The sequence below is a fragment of the Colossoma macropomum genome, unplaced genomic scaffold (genome assembly GCF_904425465.1).
Source record: "Colossoma macropomum unplaced genomic scaffold, Colossoma_macropomum, whole genome shotgun sequence".
Lineage (NCBI taxonomy): Eukaryota > Metazoa > Chordata > Actinopteri > Characiformes > Serrasalmidae > Colossoma > Colossoma macropomum.
The window spans coordinates 16,774,900-16,797,639 of NW_023494800.1; the positions used below are offsets into that span (position 1 = coordinate 16,774,900).

At 39.4% G+C, this 22,740-nt stretch overlaps 1 protein-coding gene across 3 annotated transcripts in view; it reads right to left on the reverse strand.

Moving 5' to 3' along the window:
• arhgap32b (Rho GTPase activating protein 32b) overlaps nt 1–22,740 on the reverse strand; it is a 99,794-nt gene that overhangs the window by 40,624 nt on the left and 36,430 nt on the right. For all 3 annotated transcript variants that reach the window (XM_036587851.1, XM_036587850.1, XM_036587849.1), the window contains exons 3-5: nt 17,093–17,201; nt 11,370–11,461; nt 11,077–11,161 (exon numbers count right to left, since the gene is read on the reverse strand). In XM_036587851.1, coding sequence (XP_036443744.1) covers nt 11,077–11,161; nt 11,370–11,461; nt 17,093–17,201 — 286 coding nt within the window. The remainder of the gene's footprint in view (nt 1–11,076; nt 11,162–11,369; nt 11,462–17,092; nt 17,202–22,740) is intronic.

Sequence of the window (22,740 nt, forward strand, 5' to 3'; positions counted from 1 at the left end):
CGGAGGCAGAGGTCATAGTAAGTCACAAGCAAGCAAGGGAGACTAAAATGTGCCACAGCAGAAAAGTGTTCCAGCAAAATGGCATCAGTCATGCCATCACATCTGAGGATGATTAAAAAACTTTCCTGGAGGGGCATCAAGACACAGAGCAGCCACCAGGAGAATCCCAGAGCCAGGCTATTTGACCTGTATAAATGAGAAATCTCTCCCCATAGCCTGTTATTTTGGAAATATATTTTTAAACCCCCCCGACATGACTCTGTGTGTGGTGGTTGTATCACATGCATTTGTGAGAGATGTACAGTACACCATCATAGAATGAATTCAGAGTGAAGAAAGACGAAAACAAATGAGAGCTTTAGGAGAACAGATGAAATGTGAAGATGATTTCAAAACTGCCATAACCTTCCCTTAATCAATTTCATATGACGTGTCATCTGTGAAAGGATTAAAGAAAACAGTGTGTTCTAGCAGAATGACAAAAGGGTATATGATTAAGAGATCAGTCATTTTACAGAGGTACGCCATTTTCCTATATGTTATGTCATTTCTAAACTGTGATGTTCGGTTTGAATTAGTGAAATCTTGAAGTTAATTATTCAGTTAAAATGGATGAATATCAAAGGAACTTTCTTGAAAGAAGACACATTCCTACAAAAGATTTAAGCCTATGCTTCAATATAGATCATAAGATAAAGTAGGGAAAATGATTTGAGGGAGAGGGAAAAACTATACGTTTTGGTCACTTGTCTTTTGTATGTACATTCTTCCAAAAAAAGATATGCTGCAGGCATTTTTACGGCTTTAATACATACATTTTACACTTGCAAAAGACATGTCAGTTAGCTGTTGAACTGAGTCTGGTGTGTTGAAAGCAGAGACAACACTACTATAGTTTTTTATATGCCTCTTAGACATAGATGGCATGTATGACTTATAAATAGAGCCCCATATCATAGACTGAATAAAAAACAAGCAAAAAAACAAAAACAAACCATGTTCTCTGAACAACTATAAATATCATAAAATCGTAATCCAATAGTGACCTAGTTCAAATTCCTATCACCAAAGACCTGCATGCTTTAATCCTCACATGATTTCACCAATCATACTTTTAAAGGATATTCAAAGAAAGGTCACATAGCTGAATATGAGCTGAAAGCTGAACACACTATATGCCAACTACAAAAGACTAAACAGTAATGAAAGTGGCAACTGAATATTTTAAATCAGCATTCCTGAGCTAAAATCTTCCAGCACAAACAAAATTGCAGAAGACCCTGCAGAGGAGCAGGCATGCAATTACAGAGTGCACTCCTACATCCACTACAACAAAACGGGCTAAATGGTATTTTTGTCCGGCAGTGCTGTTATGCATTTGAGTGCTTTGTGCCCACGAGGCTGGATGGCAGTTTTTCAGTGCAGAGGCAGGGGCCAAATACACCACCTCATATGATGATGCAACTAGGGAAGTTAACTTTGACAGGATTTAGACCTGACAGGAGATTGAACCAAGTGGATAGCATTAAATCTCATGGAGGAGGGTAACAAATTAGAAATCTGCTTATGAAACAAGGATCTAGGCTAATGCGAGTTTGTTTACAGCTCTCACATAAATTAAGCAGTGCTAAAGCAAATGTATTTTTTTTCTCTCACTGTAGCAAAAAGTGGTGCACAGAGCATTTTGCTTAAGATAATGTTCTATTCAGAGGTTACCCAAGATTGGTTGTTAGGCTGGGCAAAAAACCTTTGAAGCTACTGCTGTTGTTGTGGTAACATGGTATCATCAAACATCTGCGGGGCTGGATTGGTGTCCTAGCAAAGAATTATTTTAAAAATAGTCAATATATGTTTAAAGTGAATACACCAATTTGTACTTTCTCTATTGTTTTTTTTTCAAGAAGCGTGACTGTGACTGATTAGGAGTTCATTTATAGTCAGTTCATTTATATCTGAAAAAATTAATGCACGACTACTGTGCCAACTAATAATTTGCTTATTACTTATACTTCTAAATTAATGTATAAGCATAGCGTTAGAATAGCGTTATTTGTTCCATAAAGCCCAGAGAACCATAATCCATGTTTTCTTCTCGGCACACATAATACACATAAAAAGTATGTCAAATAAATTTAAATAAACTTTCCAATGTCTGCGAAATGGCTAACGTGTTTCCCCAAAATTCTCCTTTTTTGATGTAAACTGGGTGGACCTAATCTTGAGTATTCACCATATAAAAGCTAGAAGTGAGCTGTAGACACAGTGGAGTACTCTACAACATGACCTGCACATGCAGAACCTGTTCACTAATTTCTCCCCACTTGCAGTACTGTGTTTAATCCTGCTTGAATGGCGTAGCAGGCTGGGAGTGTTGGACTGAGGGATGTCAGTCAAGCATGCTCTTTAGAGTATTAGACCATGCCCACCCAGTTGTCAGTTTTTAAGCAGTTTTATCATATTTTTCTCTTCCATTTTCAATCAAACTTTGCTGCATGTTTAACATAACACTCAATTTTAGGATCATACAAACATTTTTAATATTTTACAATGCATCCCCTGGGACTTTAAACAAACACTAAATACTGTACGGACTGCCCATAAGAAAACTCATTTGGAGAATGCTATAGAACATTGACTGCTTATGTCTGTAAACATCTAGAAGCATTAAACAATGGTAATGATACATGGTAATCTTTCAGTACAAACAACCTTGCCTCTGTCACGCTGCTATATTAACAAACCGATCAAATTATCGGAAATTTAAGGATATGGGAAATGCTGCTATCTGCATTCTCTTCAGAGAAACAGAAAGCCTTCACACCTAAAGAATAATGCTGCATAGCACAGAACTTTTAGACTAATTGACTGCATTGACAATTTAGCATACATGTTTCCAAATCACAAATCACTCCTCCCTTCTTAATTAGCGTGCAGCCTTAGGAATGGCGCTTTCTGCTCTGCCAACAAACAAGCATGCCAAGTCTGTAAGCATTAAAGCTTCAACATAGTGTGAGCATCCTACAACTTGATTTCATATACCAGGTGGGTTAAACATATGGACAGTGGGTCAAATACAGCCCTGCGGTAAATTTCACTCAGCCCAGAGAGCATTCTTCATAATACATGTAAAATATACCCACACAAAAAATGACATTTAGAAAATATGAGATGGATGTGGTTATTGAGACCTTTACTCGACCTTTACAAGAACTGGCCCCCTGTTTAATTGTGTACCCACAAACACCTAAAAATATCAGTAATAATGCACTTGAAATGCCATTTACCCAAATTTATTTCTGGTAGTTGGTCCACTGTGAGTAGAATAAATAATATTCTTATGTAGGCCATGCCTCATTTGTCTGTAAAGTTTCCAAAACTCAAATTTCACTGCTGTAATCAAAACTATATACCTTGCTCTGCACATATTCATGACACAGCCTACCTCAGCAGCTAGCATACAGAGCTTTTGAGGCAAGAATCTTCTAAAAGAGGAAGAAGGTCATTCAAAAGTAGCTACACCTCCTATTCAGAAACAGTCTACATCTTATGCAGAATAGAGTTCAAATGTGGTAAAGAGCAGAATAGGTGGTGTCAAGCAAAGGCACATTCTATAGCTGTGGTATACTGCAGCACAGAAGAGAAGAATAAGCAAAGAGCAGCAATGTTGGGAGGGGAGATAACAGAGCATGAATTGAAGGTATAGAGGACATAAATGTTGTTTTCCTGTTTACGGAAGTTTTTTACGTTTTTTTTTTTTATTCCCAATCTTCCAGTCTAGCCTTCCTCCTACCCTCAGCGCTGCCTCGGATTTCTGTGTTATATTGAGCCTGCTCATTTACCACTTTTCGACTGGGAAATGTGTAGTGGCACAGCAAAACTTCAATCCTTCCTGCAAAAGGGTCTTCAGAGTTACTACCACAACAAGAAGAAACCTCATCCCCCTCAGTGACATGAGTGCCCTGCCTATAGTGTGAAAAGACCTTCAGAAACTCTTCCGAAGCAGAGTCCCACAGTAGCTACTCTCCTTTGACTCAAAGTCTCACAATGTAACTGTTGGTTTTCCCCAGTAGCTTTTCCACCTTAGTACAGAAGCTAACCACACTTAGAGATGCTCACGGGTATGTGTCAGGTACCAGTATCCAAATACAGAAATCACTATTCAGGTATTCGTTACGTTCTATTAAGAGAAGATGAAGAAAATAGACAGGTCTACAATTTAATAAACCACAGATTTTAGGTTTTAACAGAGCTGTAAAATGTGCCAATTTTGCTTTGCCATTAGAACAATTTGGTGACCAACCTTGCTGCCTTGATATAGATCACATTAATCAGGTCTTAAACAATTCAGGTTTGTACTTCAGCGTCACCTAAGCAGAAGTGTTTCAAACAAGATTATGGGCTTTCAGTACCACAACTGTGCCTACAAAAAAAAGAACAACAACAAAAAAGGTGCTGTTTGTACATCTACCACCACACTGTATCACTTCCACTCTTACCATCTCTGCAGGGTCTTTCTGAGATGGCACCTCAGCAAGATCCTTCTTCAAGTTCACAAAGTTTGTGTGGTTCTACGTACCAAAAACTGCTGTACTTCAGTTTTACATGACCACTTTTCAACCTTTCTTTCTCCTTTAGAATCAAAAGTGCACCTCTTTTCAGCCCTGTACTGTGTCTTGTTCAAAAAGCAGTCTGGGCGGAAATACACAGAAAAAAACTGTTAAGGTCAGACTAAAATTCTTAGGGACATCAAAAAAAAATAAACTAAAAAACTTCAGCCACTCTTTTCAAATGTCCTCTGGAAGGCTATCAAATAGTACACTTACTTCTTCACATCCAGCAACAGCACAATGTTCAATAATTTTCTTCTTTTAACACTTTAGTATGAATGGGTTGGTCAAACTGTTGTAGGCTAAATGGGTACATTAGATGCAAATGCATTCACGGTTGTTACTTCACCAGCATTATGAATTCACAATGAGCTGCTACTGCAGTTTAGTTTCCATGGATGGGGCAGTATGTTTTGAATCTTGCTGATGCTGATACCAGTGCAGACCAATACATACACATAAAATGTAAAAAACATTAGCAAATTGGGACAAAATCCTTATTATAAATGTAATACAATTAATAAAATGTAGACATTGCAGTGTAGTAGTCCAGTGCCACCTGAACATTATGCTCGATCGAAATATTGGTAAAATCTGCCAATTTTTGTTAAAACAAACATCTGGCCATACCAATACAAATTCAATTTCACTGCACATCTTTTGAAATTTAACGATGTTTACATAGTACATCAAAACCCTTATTTCAAGAAAGCAAGAAAATTGGGTTTCCTAAGTAATGGGTCTAATAATTCCTTCACAAACTAGCAGGACACTTGACAGTGGCCTTTAAGGCATTACATGGTTTTGTAACAACTGTCAGACAGAAAATGATTTGTTTGCTTTTTAAGTTATTGCTATGTCGGTGTCAGGGCTAGACCTATGCACAGGTGCATAAGAAATATGTAACTGGTACGCCTCTGGCGATATTCCAGAGAGAATTACAAGCAAGGTTCATGAATTTTGAGTTGGCGGTAGAAGCACAGGCTCTTATGCAAGTGACAAACATTCAGAGAATTATAAAAAAGCTCTCAAGTACTACAGACAGTTAAATGATTGGTGTGCCATCTCTATAAGTAAGTATTCATAGATTGTGCTCTGTTTTCAAAAGGCTGATATGAACAGGAGGAGAAGAGGATGAGGCAAACAAAAGATTCGCAGCAAGAGACCCCTCCCCCCAGTTTATTTCACAGGCCATATCCTTTCTCTATTAGTACCTAACTGCACCAGCTGAGACACTGTGTCATTATGAGACATACACAAGACTAACTCAGCGACATGATTAATGCGACTGCACATGCACACATGGCTAGACACGCGCAGATACTGCAGCGCTGCTAAAATACTAAGGCTGAGGCAAGCGCAGCTCTTGAGCTGGCAGGTCAAGATCGAACACTTCTCATGGGATTGGAGCATCAACAATGCTGACGGTACAACTGCAGATTGCAGATAACAAAGCAGGCTCTTCTGAATGATTTCTACATGAAAATGCACAGAACTAGTAACAACCAACCACCATCTATTGTGTTATCAGATAAAACATAGTGCTTGAACCTCAGCCAAAGAGAAAATTAACAGATTAGTTTTCACAAAAAAAACAAAGAAATACATAAAAATAATGATAACACTAATTTAAAAAAGCCACAAAAAACTATGTTAAATAAGTAGTACTAGTATAGTAAAAGTAAACGTGTGCTAAACTGGAGCTTGCCAATATTCTTAATCAATGAAAACCAGCAAAAACTGCAAGAGTAGCATAGAGTCCCACTGGAAGAAGAATGCAACACATTTAACAACTGAAAAGCCAGATAATCATTTGTGGGAGAGAAAATCTAGAGCAGTTAAGCTTTCTTTTGGATCTCTGTGAGGCAGCAATAAAGGCACTCAGTCACCTAGAAGGAGATTTCAACAAAATATTTCCTCTGCCTCATAAATCTGGGCAGAAACGTTAACTGTGCAGAAGTAATTTCCTGTAGCCTGCCCATGAGTCGCAGATGGTGCTGATCAACACATTAATATTGGCCTAAAAATAAACAGCTGACCGTTCCAAACTGAGAGGAGATTCCAGGCTCTCCTGGCCTGCGATGCGAATGAAGGGGGAGAGGGAAGCAGAGCGTGCCTACTTTGTTTCAATATGTCCACTCAAGTGTTATAATTGCAAACCAAAAAAAGGTTCGGTCTTCATTCAATTAGTTTTTTCCCCTTACTTTAATTGACCTTTTTAGCGGAATGACCAGGTGTTGCTAAGTGGCTCCACTTGAGATAGTAATTCCCCTGTGTGCTTTAATATCAGTCTGACGTGCTTGTGTTGACAGTGGCCATACTGGCCTGTCTGACCCCTGGGGTTGAAGCTGCCTCTCTCTGTCTCTTCTCTCCAGGCTGCCTAATAGTTTAAAGAGCGCACATGTCATCTGCAACAGCTAAGAGGGGAAAGTGTTTGACTTTCTCTGCAGGCCATAGAAATGACAGAAAGATGGGTGGGCAGACAGACGTGTGGAGAACGAGAGCGAGAGAGAGTGTAAATAATTTGGGCCCTGACGGAAAAACACAGATGAAACAGTGTTTAGAATATCAGAAAATAGATGTTTGTAGAGAAAAAAATAACATATTCACACAACAAATTATCAACACAGATGCAAGAAATCTAGTGGAATGTTTCTTTTTTTGTAAGTTGCACTAGACTGAAACTAGGACAAGACTATCTTTTTCAGGTGAGAACGCCATTAAGATTCTTCATGCATTGTTAGTCTTTGTTTTTTATCAGTTTGACTTCTGCTGTTCACACTTCCATTGTAAATCACTCTAGATTAGAATGCCTGACAAATTACTAAATGTAAATGGAGGAAGATATTTTTATTATCATGGCAATACCCTTCGGTTGATAAGTGATAGTCAAATATCAATATAACCCATTACTGCAATTATCGTTCTTTCATTTTCTTTCACATTTTTTTTATTGCTTGGCCTTTATTTACCCATTTCCTTTGTACAATCATTCTGACAAGTGGAAAGATTATAATGTGGCTTTTCAGTCTAGCAAGGAACGCTGGGGAAAATGAAAAAGAAACAAAATAAACCTCAGATTTGCTCTATGGTAGAGAGTAAAATGGACAAACCTGTCTAGAAGAAGGGTGCCAGTTTGTTGATTTGATGGACCTTCTACTCTCCTACAGACCAGACCCAGTTATACTGAGCTGGATGAAGTATCCTGAAATATACTTGCAAATCGGCAATATTACCACCCTTGCTAATAATCTATTTTGAACAGGTAGCATGTAACAATTTTAACATTTAGTGGTTTGTCTGGTTGGAAACCAAATATTGCCAAATTGGCACCCTATAAATGAAGCCATAAGAAGTTAGACCAAAAGTTAGTCTAAAGCTACTTCTTAACTGAATTTGGATCATTCTGATATTGATAACTCTGCAGACTATAATCATTTGTCTAAACTGACATTATTGCCCAAGCTTATTAAAAACGGATTCCGTGACACACTGCGAAGAGCTGCGACAACAGGAAGGATCAAATTGCATCACACATTCATGCGGCTGTAGTGATACAAATATATTGGAAGAAAAGTAGCATAAGAAACAATGCCTAATATTACAGCAGTGGTGTTCCTGTCTCAGCAGGGGATCGAACCCCGGTCTTATGGAGCGCAGCTATGATTTTTTAATGTGGGCTGTTTGCTTAGAGGAGTGATATACCTAGTGGTGCTCTTTTCAATCAAGAAACATCAGACAAATGCAAAATGGACATACAGAATACTGCTGTGCTTTTATCTACTGTTGAATAAACTAGAAAAAAGATTATGTATTATCTACATAGCCAAAAAGGCTCTTTACTTGTTACATACCTGGTCAGAGAAATACTGAAATTGTATGTTTTAATCATATTTTACTGCTTTTCACATTGTCATCACAACATGCAATAACTTGACCAAACATCACATTTTAGGTCCTAATCGTGCAGCCCTAGTGGAAAAAGTCTGTGATGAGATGTGAACTCTAATTACTGGTAGTCATAGAGACAGAATATCAGCTTGTAAGCTGCAATATTTGCTGAAATACCAAGAGCTATTCAAAGGACAGGAGCAGCGTCCAGAGTTAGAGAGCATTCCCTGGCTCTGAGGTGGAGCAGGGAAAGTTGTATGTTGAAGAGTCATGTATCTAGGGAAAGAGTGCCGGATGACTATTTGAGCCCAGAGCAAAATGGGGGCAGGGACAGCACGTGGCTCAGTAACAGTACCGACATGCCCACTGTAAAAGCCACACAAGCACTGCATGCTCTCATTTACTCACTCACTCACTAACAAGCCGGCCAGGAGGGGAATCCATGGAAACTATTTCCTCTCAGTCAACAGTCAGTGCAGCAGCATACAACACACACTCACAGTCCAGGGGGTTAAATACACACTCCACCACAGCCTCCTGCCTCTCTGTCTATTTTCTGCAGTTGGCAATTTCAGGCATATCTGTAATTAAATCTAAGTGCCACTTTGGTCTTTTGACTCATCGTTTTTTCTTGTGTAGTGCCAGGTACCACACAGTTACAGTGCTGAGCTGAGTGATGACTGCTGACAGATCTGCCGCACAAAACTGCCATTGTGTGCAATGGCAAAGCCTCAGACAATAAGCCACTACATCCAGCAGCTCTGTTGTCTATTAATATGTCAAATACAAAGCTAGCTTCTGAGCACTAACGCTGTCTGCTTATTGAAGAGTGGAAATTTCATCCAGGACTGTAAATTGGAAAAGAAAGCTTTCCACTCAGCAGTTCTTACTCAGTATTTGGAGCAAAGGGCTGTTTTAGAGTTCATTAAAAGCACTGACTTCCATTTGCTGCAGCAATTGCTGCAATAACAATCAATAACTGAGCTTGAACAGGTCAAATAAGCAGCTACAAAATGACCACTGTGGTGACACACATTTTCCAACTATGAGACCTTTAACAAGGTCACCATCTCACTGTTAATACCCCTGCTCTAACTTTAGTTTCTTCATACTGCGTACATGGCTCAGATATTGGGCATGGGGGCTGTTGTGCGCAGTGTGAGGGCCTCTTGCACTGCATCTGAGCTCAGAGAAACCCAATCACTGCTCAGCTCTACTAGGAACACAGGCCAACCCAGACCTATAATTACAAGCCATTCATAAACCACCATGAGAAGGCCAACATGCAGTGTTTCAGTGCAAATACAGGGCAGCAAACACGACTCAAGAACCTAATCCAGCAGCAGACGCCGCACTTTCACGCTCTGACTCATTTATTCTGAGCTCCATTTACACACGGCTTGAATCCAGAGCAGTGTTTTGTGCATATGCCATGATTACGAGCTGATTACCCAACAGCGCAAAGAGAATTATTCATATAAAATTGTGTCGCCATGGTGCCCTGCTGCTCTTACTGCCCACTGGCAAGTGCTATCAGTTACTGCCCTCTACTGGACAACCACAGAAACCACAGCTTCCATCTGCTTGATGCATCCCCACAAGACACTAAACTTGACCACAACTTCTACAGAGAAAGCTTCCCATCTATTAATGATGTGCACTATGAGAAAGCTTTCATATTAGGCTGCACCTGTGCTCACTAGACTAGTCAGTCTGGCCTCCTCTGCTCAGGATTAGTATTCGGAGCTTAATGCCTCTGCTCTGTTCCCACCCAGTGCTGAAGCTTGCCAGAGCTTCCCCATCTATTATCTCTAACTGTGTGTACTCCATTATAGCCACTAATCCCTAACACAAGAGCACAGCGCTGGCCTACTCCACAGCACCTCACCACCTTCTGTCCCCAAAGAACAAGACACTATTCACAACTCTCCCCAATCCTTTTAGGCTTTTCTACACAGCATTGCTTCTGGACATAATAAGAGAAATGTAAAAAAAAGCAGTATTTAGGAAAAGAACAGGAATTCCAATACACTGGAAAAAGAGACTGTTGCTCAAATAAAGCTTGAAGGACCGTGATCCAAGGTAAAGACAAGTTTTCTGAGACAAATAAACAAAAACACTGGACATAACACACAAAGGCTAAACAATAGAGGGGCCACTAGTTAAAAAAAGAACATCAGAATTAAAAAGGCATATAAAACAGGATAAAAAAATTATGCTACTTATAGCATTTAGCGTCATGAGCACAAAATATAAGAATTATACTCAGACCCCAAATATCCAACGATTAGTATACTTGTTTCTGGAAGAACTCATGCAGGGAGAGGGAGACAGTAACAGCTGGGGCAGAGTGTTATTGCTCGTTTGTGAGGCATGGTAATTACGCCAGTCACTGCTTTCCACTCCACTGCCCTTGAATTCCAGCCATCCCTTGAGGAACGTGCCACCGTTCCACTTGCTCTAGCTGTATAACCCAAACTTCTGATACACAGGCAATATGGGGCTAATGATAATCTCCACTAGCATTTCAGCAGTGGAACACTTTGCATCTCCAGCAGATGAACAGTAAACATCGTACCTGTATGGTCCCAAAGTCAACATTTTCATAGTGGAAGTGGGCGCACTCTGCTAACTTTGGGAAGTGACCCTTGGTGAATGAGAGTCTAAAGAAAAAAAACAAAACAAAACAAAACATTATGTAAGAGAGCCTTTGGTGCATGGTTGTAAGTATAGACATAACCTGTGTAGGCAAGCAGCTTGCGTCAAAATGTCAAACGTTTAAGAAAGAGCATTTCCTCGGGTTAGTACATCTCCATTTTTAGGACTGTATATCTGTCTGTGTGTGTGTGTAAAAATTAAAGGTACACTTACTTCTTAACATTCTTGACCTTCATGCTGGCAGTGCTGCTGCAGGAGCGTAGCAGCGGCTCTGAGCAAAGCTCTGGAACTTCAGCACTTCGTGCCTGAAAGAGAAAAGAGGAGGATACAGACATCAGCCAGCATCACTATGAGGTTCTATATCTTTACAAAGTGTAAGGCAGTTGATAATCAGACACTAAACTACAATAACATTTTACTAATCATTTGAAATAATCCTTTAAAAAAATAAATTAAGCCAGATAAGTCACAGAATGACTGCACAAGCAGACATGTGGCAGATGCACGCATAAGATAACAAAATTAAATATTCATCATGCAGTACCTGCAGTTCTCACTAAGTCATGGAGAACAGAAAATGCCACTAAATAAGGAAAGTCAGTGAGAAGCAGAGGAAGTAAAGAGAACAGGACAGGAGAAGAGGGCAGTATTTACTGGGAGCAGAGGACACTCGGGATGAGATGAAAGTCAGCATTTTGTACTGAGTTTAACACTGTGCCCAGGCACCCCTGCTGGTAAGGTGGAATAAATCTTTTGACAGCTGGTATGCCTTATAAATCTGCTACCAGTCACTTCAGTGTCTAGCCAAGTGTAAGACAGACATGGTTATCTGGCAAGGCCCATCAAAACAATCCAGTGAGTCAAAACACTTAGAAAAAATGAATCATCCTTGTGGCTGCGTCACAGCCAGACAGCAGCAAATCACAACACCCCTAAGTAGAGATAGCAAGAGTTATTGCTATATTCTATCATGGTATCTGTTTAAAAGGATGTGGGAAAATATATGCAGGTAAAGACAGGCAGGTCAGAGTGTCCCTGCCAATTGCGGCATAATGCATTCAACTTTAAATTCAAAGGCACTGATCTCATTCTCACCTCAGAATTAATAATGCATGAAAACAGCACTAGCTGTCATACACTGTTAAAAATAAAGGCACCAAAAAGAGCTCTTAGAGCAATGCCACAGAACAACCATTTTGGCTCCCTTAAGAACTTTCTCCCCACAGAAGACCACTTATAACATTTGTGTGGTTTTATGTACGAAAAACTAGTGTTGTATTATTCAAGTCCAGTTTCAAGTCTCAAGACTATAAACGAGCGGTCTTGGTCTTGAACTCATTTTCACTCATTTATTCCAAGCTTGTGGTAAGGTGGACTCGGAAATTGTTGTGAAGACCAGATGAGTGCGATTCCTCTGTCTGACCACAAAAGCTTCTGCAGAGTTAAGGTATCAGATTGCCTTTTCTGGCTCACCTAATGAGAAGGCTGATTTGGCAGCTACCAAGTGCTGGATGTCAGGATAAAGAGAAGACGCAAACAAAGTTCTGGCTCAATTTGACAGGTTTAGATACATATACACCGTATTTAGTCTCCAACTGTTGAAATTGAAAGCTTCATTTGAAAAGACCCCTGAGCAAACAGAAAAGAACTGTAGTTACTCGCTTTCAGTTCTCACGCAGGTGAAGCCCAGGGCTACATATTCGCTGCATTCTCTTTGTTTCGGTTAACTAACTCGCAGTTTGCCAAAACAATCAAGGAGCTCAATATGATTATGATTGATTTTTGCAAATAATGAAAAATATTTGTCATATGTAAAAGTACATTTGCTTAAATATTTATATTGAAATTAATTTTTGCATTAAAAAAAATGCAGAACCACCACGGCCCACTGGATAGCTGCAGCCCAAAGGTTGAAAACCACTGTTGTATAGGTTTAAATAAAATCTGTTGGTTGAGGATCTAATTGATCCTTTCCAGGATGGCTTAACTGAGTATTAGCAATTTGTTGATGCTCACTGGTTATAAATTCCAACGTCTTTAAAAAAATTCTTCATCTGGTCTTGGTCTTGTCTCGGTCTCGACTACTAAAAGTCTTTATCTTGATGTGTTCCAGTCTTCATCTTGACTCAGACTTGGTTCAAGTGACCTTGACTACAACACTACCAAATACAGACATAACTAATCGTTAAATGACCATTTTACAACCTCTCTTTGATATTTAACACCATTCAAATGTCTCGGGCACCTAAGCAAATTGTTTAAAACCATTTATCTAGGCAATAAGGCATATAGTTTGCTTTCTTGCATAGGTATGTTAAAATTTCCTTAGCAGCAAACCTGATTTATCTCAGATAAAATAAAAATCTAATCAAAATACTCATTTTGCTAGCATACATGCTAAAAACATCTGAATTAGCTAGACAGTTAACAAATAAACAACTAACTCATGCTGCGCTCTGAATGTGTTATAGCACAAAGTTAGAAGTCAGATTTTTTCGTTTTCATTAGACCCATGATGTATCAGTGAATTTACATTTCTTAACTCAAAGCACCAAATTCACATTCCAATGATACTGCTGTAGAGGTGGCAAACATAAGATTGCAATATTTCAAGCAATTTTCATCAGGCAAGCAATAAATAACAATTGTGACAGTTCTAGGTGGAGTGTCTTGGAGGTCAGACAGAACTAAAGAAAAAGTCTGGTAGGTCCACACCAAGCAAGAGTGAAAATATCTTTAAAGCTGCACTATGCATGATTTGTTTATTAAAATTGAAAGAATTCACATTACTGAGTGAAGAGGGAAAGAAATCTGCTAAAGTATGGTGTTCTTGCACTGCTGCGAGTCTCCCTCTTATGTCTGAAATACTCATTCAAAAGTCAGAGCTGTCAGGTCAGATTTGGCGGGAGTTTTTTTAGACCACATCAGATGTCTTTACGTATTGATGTCACATTCACAGACTCAAAAAGAAGGTCTGGCTTTATATGGGCTGGCTACCTGAGCAACACTGGTGGGGGCATAGCTCCTAGTGCTGGTCTGTACAGTGCTGAAAGTTAGTAATAGAAAGGAGAGAGATATCGTTCAATATGGAGACATCAGAACAGCAAACCCAGTCATCTCCTGTGGCGCTACCCATGGTCAAAGTGAAGAAATGCAGAATTGAAGAGAGCCAGTGTTTTAACAATTTATCCTACTTATCAAACAGTAGTGCACATCATTAGCAGAGCGTAGTAACTCAGTGCTTTAACCATTTTACTGTGCTTTTAATGTTAATTGAGCACAAACTCAGCTTGATGTTACTATTCACCCCCTGGTAAGGTGATTTAGGCTATCAAAATGTCCTAATCCTAATAATGCTGGTAACATTTTCTGATAACATTCACCAGCTTCTTGTTTGAACTTGCCCATTTCACCTTAAATGGTGTAGCAGTTACATTATGGAGGCTGAGGCATTATAATAACAGCTGCAGCATTTAAGAAGGAATGGGAATATTCAAATGAGAAGCTGGCGAATAAGATGCTTCAGCTTTGTAATTTTAATGCTGGTAATACATATGCATCATTTTTTTGATAAGGTGATTTAGGCTATCAAAACATCCTGTCTAGGATTTTTTTTTTTATGTAGACAGCTATCGATAAATATAAGCTACAATAAGGCAATTTGATAAGGTGATACAATTCGTCAGAACACCGGTAAGCTAAACGGCACAGCGACACAACTCGAGCTAAGACCAGAATCAACACTGGCTCAGCTTTTCAGAGATAGCAACAGCTCCGTGACCTGAAGGGACTCAGGAGTGATGCTGAATAGGCCTTTTTTATTGCTGGACTAGTAGGTTATGTTGGTTGCCTGCTAGATAGCTACCGAAAAATAGCCAGCCAGGTTATTACTGTTGTGGAATTGTTAGCCTTGTAATGTAATGCAGTGTACCCTTGTAACAGTGAAGTTGTTTCAGCTGTATACTTAGCGTTAGCAGGCTAATGTGCTAATATTAGCCGATTACTTGGTTAATGGTGCCTTTTTTGCTTCAGAGTTCGTTTTAGCTGTATAGCTAAGGTTAGCTGGCTAATTCACTAATATTAGCCAATTACTTAGCTAACAGTGTTTTTTTTTCCCTTCAGAGTTCAGAGTCCTCTATTGTGTGATAAACAATTTCCAGTGCTACTGTCTGTCTTATTTCGTAAATGCAACCAATATAAAATATATTTGGTTAACATTGCCTAAACAGAAATCTGACTGAGTTGAGGCTTGAATAACTAATAAACATGTACTACCCAGCTGTCGTGGGAACAGTAATGTTAGTTAGCCATCAGTTTTCCGCAGTAAAGCAGGATATCCATATATCTATACTTTTCCCCTCAGTTTTGAAAAAGAGTAGTTCAGATTAACCTACTCATAGAAGGAGACCACAGCACAACCCATGTTACAAAATGTTCTTCCGCATTTTTCATGCAGTTACATATTCCCACCAGAGAGGTTGCCAGTTCCCCAAATTTGCCAGACTTACGAAGTGCAGCATTAATGAAGCACTGATTAGACATATCAGGCACTGGATGGTAACTACAATTACACTAGGCTTCCTCGAGAAGAGGTTGGGAAATGGTTAAACAAAGATTTTAACATATATAAAATCACTATTAATTATTTTAATTTAAAGTTTTTTGTATTTACTCTAATATTAATGTTTTTCTTAAAGAAAAAAAAAAACGTCTACAGCCCAGAAAAATACATATTTTATTCTGACCGGATGCCCTGTATCGTGCCTCACTCAAGCAGTCAGGGCTCCTTAAAACCTCAGCCTGAATAGGTGGGGTTAGACTGCTGTAGGCGGATAAGGTGGACATATTTAAATGACATCACAAAAGCAATTAATTAAAAATGGGCTGATTTTCAGTTTAGTTTTCATATATGGACTATACGGACTGGGAAGTGAATGGTACGTTTTGAAACTTATTCAAATTTTTCATATTACATCAAACTATTTCCTTTTCAGGACTTGGAAGTGGTGCAACCATCTAAGCGTTGACCCTATCATCAGGACATCGCAAGTTCGATCCCTTGTGATGTTACATCCATCCGTGGCCGGGAGCCTAAAAGAGCACAACTGGTCTCGCTTTCTCTGGGTGGGTAGGATGGCCCCCTGTCTACCCGCATCAGCGTAATGCTAGCCAGCGCAGGCATCTGTTAGCTAATGCAATCATCTGCTGAAAATACATTAAAATACATTCTACTATGTATATGTATTAACATATAATTAATGGCATCAATTTAAACAGTGGAGATCTACAAACTCAAAGAGTGTGAAATGGATTTGTTTCATGAGCTGCCTGATAAATGGCAACTCTCCTGACACTGAAAGTAGTTTCCCAAATCTGTTTGTGCTCAAAACATCAGCCAACATTCAGGTTGCCATGGAGACCAACTCATTCCAGCTGCACTGAATGCAGTGGAAGCATGTTTAGAGTTGTTAAACTGAACATGAATCCAACCGCTTTCACTGATGCGAGAAGTGAAAAATAATGCTCCGCTTAAAGGAAGACCCTCTAAAAATCACTGTCTAACGTTCACTATGGCAGCCCTCCCATTACACCTACGTCTCTATAATAAAGATAGTCACTCATTCACATGGAATGGGTGTACAGCACCGTTTCAAGCATTTTGGTTTACATCAAAGCAGTAAAATGTAATTAGTCTATAAAATAAAGGAACAATATCTTCAGAACAGAGATGTGGGTGTGATAGTAGCATTGAAGAAGCTTTATCAGGGAGGAAGGAGTCAATCTTTAATTACCACAGAGAAACTCAGTTTTTCCAGCACTATCTTAAAGATCAGTGAATTTGGTGCATTATATGTGTGTGTGTGTGTGTGTGTGTGTGTGTGTGTGTGTGTAAGCAGGACATTTGCATGTGTGTATGTGAGATATGTGGTTCTCACCATAGCGCTGATTGTTTCCTCCCAGTCAGGTCTCTCCCGGGGGTGAATACTCCTGGCAAGATCAGGCACAAGGTCGTCCTCTTCCGGGTGGCGGCCAGGCCTCAGTCCCCTAGGGCAAAGTGGAAAGAGTAGAAGAAAGGAGGAAGGAGCGGGGGGGAAAAAAAAACAAACAAAAAAAAAAACAGAAAGAGAGAATGAGCTTAGTGAGTCAGGCTGTGAAAAACGGACATACTTGCATACTTTGTGACAATCTCTCTTTCAAACAGTCCAGCTGAGCAGAACATCAAGCACAGAGTGCAGATATAAATGGCATCTCTTCATTGTAGACAGAATTTAAAAACGTCTAAGCACGCACAGAGGTGTTAATGGTGGCACCATTTCAATTAGGAGAAATGTCAAAACCAATCACTGGGACATGCAGGGAAAACTATATCCAGCATACCCAGAAGAATTCAGAGCAAGGCGCGGAGACATCTTACAAGCTGAGCATACAAGCAGACATTTATTTAATTAACGACATTAACATATGTCTAATGACAATTCAGATAAATATGACTAACAAAGAATAAAGTCCCTGACACTCTCACCATCTTTGCAAATAAAACATTTACGAGATATAAAGATCCAACAAGATGAATTTACTAGGAATGCATAGTGATATCGGAATCAGTTTGCTATCGGCAGATTTACATTTACAGTGTTTAGCAGACGCTCTTATCCAGAGCAGCTTAGAAAAATGCTCTGTTGTCCACTAGAGATGGAAGGATCGATGGAAGGCCCAAATATGCAATTGGCCAGTATTTCTTCAACTTAGTCGATCCTGAGAGCTAATCAGTGACGTAAAGCAGGAGGATGGTTCTGTCCTGTTAGCTGTGCCGGTTGCTTAGGCTCCAGTTATTTCTACGGTTATGGTAGCCTGAGGTGCCAGAATGTAACTGCTGCACCATTTAAGGTGGAACGGGAAAGTTCAAACAAGGTAAAGTCATCTTCATTGAGAGCTGAAAGACATGAAAAGGAATCAGTAGGTTTCTCTGTTTCTGCTTGACAGGTAGCATTAACTTATTTTTGCTGTTTCACAGAACCAACGTCAATATTGTTTTGTCCTGTTTGCCAATGTTTGTGATAGCTGATCCTAACTGGTTACCTTCACAGCAGCAATTGTAGCAATAGTTTGCTAACCCACAATCTAGCTAATGTTAATTACGTTACTTGCACTCTAAAGTTATATCATAGTATTTGTCCGTACAACATTTGTGAAGGGTTTATGGCCACGAAGATCTAAAATAGTGTTGTTCACTTTGACAGTGCATGTACATGAATTTGGGGGCACAGATTTTTTGAAGGAGCACTGAAGGGAGGGGTGTACGTGTTCTGCTGTTGAGTTTAAATATAAGCAATTATTCTCCAGAATCGCTTACTACGCCTTTATATGTGACTCCCAGCACCCTTGATCAGTATTGGCCCCAAAAACCCAATTGTTCACTCGGAGAATGTATCCTAACTAGTACAAATAGTTTAGAGTTCAAATTACCTTTGAGCAAAGACAATGACAGAAACAAGAGTCAGTGCTAATATCTAGAAAGAACAATACAAAATACATAAATAAGACATAAGTGCAAAACAAGAAATTGCTAGATTAGGGTTCATTAAAATGCTTCACAAAGTAATGGGTTTATAAACATGCTCGGCATTGGACAGATGTTTAGAGTTGACTACAGGAATGCAGAACACTTAGACCATGCTTCTGTCTAAATTTTATTGCACATAAACCCAACAGAAACAACTTATCTGTGAAGCTAAACCAGACAGACATAGACATAAATGTTTGTGTCGGCAGATATGTACATGAAAAATATAAGCATCGGCCCACAATTCCCATATCAGTGCATCCCTAGGACTTACCCATAAAGCTTGCTTTAAAAAAAGAAATAATTATGTTGCAGTAAATACAGAATGCAAGGTAAGATGCTAGAATTTGGATGTGGCCATAATTAGAAAACTATACAAGCAAAACACATAACGTGTCATTTTTTTATCTTCCAAGGTTGGTAAAACATTTTCACAGCATTAACTTAGGATAGTCTTCATACTGAAGGTTATACTGCTTGATATTACTCATCGGTGAGACTGATGAGAAAATAACAGCAGAGGAGAGACATGATCGGCATGAACCTTGCGCAAACAATGACATGAGGTCTGGGAGTCTCGTAGGAAAAATAGCAGCCTCCTTTTTTCAGAAGAGCTAAATGAGTAACAGTCACTGCTCAAAGATGAAAAGCACAGCACTGTCCACAGCATCATTTCAGTCTCCAACATGGGGGAAAAAGTCTGTATGGCAGTTTGAATAGAAAATTGTTTCCATGAAAAGATCTGGAACCAATTACATAAAACCTTTTGCGCCATGGATTAGACCCATTGTGGATGACCTTAAAATTGCAATACATATTTATTTGTCTATTTTAGTATTGTAGAGCAGGCATCTGACCAAGAGCTTATAGCAGGGCAGGCAATTCAATTAGTGGCCATTTTGTTTCAGCCAATCTGCACAGTTAAAGCTATATAATGGCATCGCTTAAGTAATAAGGACATTTGCATCCTCATAAAGGCTTTAAAAATAATGATCTATGTAGCTCAAAACTTTAAATAGTAAGGAAGTGTGAGGGAAGACCAATACTAAACAGTCTCAACAAGAGGCAGCAAAGTATCCCAAAAAAACCAAGCAGTTTCTATTTGCTACAGGCAGCTGAAACCCATTCATCTCTGACACAGATTCAGTTTGCGATGAGCCCTTGAGGAAGAAACCAACAAATAAAAAATGAGAAGAGAAAGCATTAGAATGAGGACAGCAGATACGGCCCACAAGAGCACGCAGGATTTATCCAATACTCTCCAACACAAATTCCTTTCTGATGAGAGCTAGCCTACATCATGCAGGCACCCACTCCACCCTACGTCTGGAGCCGTCTCTCATGAGCATGGATGCGCCCCCCACAACCCCACACCTCAGGGGGTATCTACACGTGGTTGACCTCAAACTGTCATCCTCAATGCAGGTTTGAAGCAGCACGGTTTGCATCTCTAATCACCAGGGGAGGGGGCGCCCAGAGAGCAGTAGCATGCTGCATTATGACACAGCCTCAAAGGCTCTGACTGATCCAGGTGCAGCCAAAACAACCATCAACACTAGGGCCAACCAGTATTTCACTAATGTATCAGTATACACAAAATCGCCTCCTATAAAGCAGTGATAATTCGGGTCTTGTTTTATATTGACGTGAACGGTCAGAAAACAGCTGCTTGCTCATATGCCAGTTTTTAAATTCATTGTGATATCAGCTTGTTCCCATCATAACAATAAGGGTCTTGTTGAGGTTTTGTTGATTTTCTAAATGAAATTGAGTTATCACATCCGCTACAGGAAACAAACTTAAATATGGCATTTTCGTGCAAATTTTAGTGTACAATTTCTATTTATTTGCTATGTTTAACATATTGGAAAAAATAAAACACCTCAAGCAAATTCATCCTTAAATAACATACATGTGTATTTGTTCCTGTGGAGTAGTACAATGTAGTACAGAGAATGACAGCCTGCATCTTTAGTGAAGTGCTTCAATAAAAAAAAGCTCATTTAAAGCTTGATTGGCTTTGAATAAAAAATAATAATAAATAAAAATTAGTCACAAACTTCCATGTCAGTTGGGCCTAATCAATACCACCTTTAATGACTGTGATACAGGTTTGGACCCGAGATGCTTCGGCTGAGTGAGCATGCAGAGAGGTGTGATATCAGGAGATCATGTCTGGCATGTGTGAAGGAGAAAGAGCCAAAGCAATGATGTAGGAAGCACTGAGGGCTTCCCTCATTCAACCCTTCCAGGTTAATGAACAAGAAAATTAGTCCAGTGGTGAACAACAAATTATTCTTCCGAAACATGGAGTAGAAGGATAACCACAACAAACACAGGACAACAGAGATTCTCTCTACTGAGGAATAAGATCATTACTGTCAAAGAAATCCTCTTTACTCAGACACTGAGCAGGTGTTGTCGCTGTGCAAAAAAATAAAGAAAAAAAAGATGTATGTGCATTTTTATTTTTCTACATCATTTGAACACAACAGCTTATACTGAGTGAAAATTTTTGAACAGCAAAAGATATGCTCCATTACTATGCTCATTTGTAGGGCTGTCACAATTAAATAAAATAAAAATTAAATAAAAAAACAGCTAAATAATTTTCTCCATGAATCAGGAATGACTAGTTGGCAATTTGCATTATGATATTGCATATTTTAAATTCTTCTTCTAGTCCCTTTTATAGAAAGAAATGTGTTTTTAAGGCTTCCTTGCTCTGCATCATTTGTTATTTATCAGTTCAGTAAATTTTGATTGTTTATAGAAAGATGGAGAGAGAGAGAGATCGAGATTGAGAGAGAGAGAGGGAATCATAAAGACAGAGCTTGGCAGAACAAGAGACAAGTGAGCAGCAAAGAACATAAGCACCTCATTTTACAGAATACTTGCTTATCCTGCATGCTGGCACTAAGTGTCACCCTGCAGGAAAGACTTTGTCTTGGGGCTGGAAAGCTGAGATAGTCCAATGGGTCTCTGTCTGGCACACACACCCTGCTTCAAGGCAATTTTCACTGAAACAAACACGATCTGATACTACAGAACACGGCTGATTGAACAGCAATCCCACTGTATTACACTCTTCCAGCGTCAGAGAGAAGCGGGGCTATTACTGAATGGTACTTCCATTACAGAGCTTGCACCATCCTCTTTTCCAATTCAAACTGTCTCTGAACTTGGAGGAGAGCACATATAGCAACACACACCGACACACAGACATACACACAGACTCAAAAGTTTTAGTATTTCAGTAATGGACAACAGCAAGACACACTAGCATATATGAGTGGAGCTTAATGATCAAAACAACTGTCAAGCTGCCTTAACGTTCTTGTTTGTTGACCCTGTTCAAAGCACTGGCGCAAATGAGCACATGCAGGAGACATGAGGCCTTCAGAGACTCACTCTCCTGCAGGGCATTGTCTATCTGCAAACTCCAGCAGTAGGGTGTCAGTGAGGTAATGCAATTCTGAGAGCCAGGCCAGCCCACACAGAGGGACACTTTTTATTAAATTCACTGGGGCTGAACAATTGGGCTGTTGACAATGTAAACCTTTATGCGGCCTACAGCAGCGTTTTCATCTTGAACTGAGACTGTTTTCATCTTCATAGAGTGGCATTCCATAGTGAACCTGAGGACACCTGGGAGCCATTACAAGACAAGGTTGCACCCAAAGTGCATGTACTGTGCACCAACTGCATGTCTCATCATCTGACTCCAAGACATAAGCGCTAGGCATCTGTTCAGATAAAAATGATATGTTTAAGCAGCCACACCTACCCAGCAATCATTTAACCTCCTAGGGTTTGGGTGAGGTGTAAATGAGATAAGTAGAATAGCACAATCAGTCATGCTAAATGGATAATGAAGCGTGGAAGCTAATAGTAATGTCACTGGCTTACTGCTAGTTGGTGGTTATAAAACGGATAGTTACAGTCTAAAATCCAGCTGAGCCACGTTCAGAGCCATTATAAAATTCACAATATACACACACAACAACTGAACTCTGCATT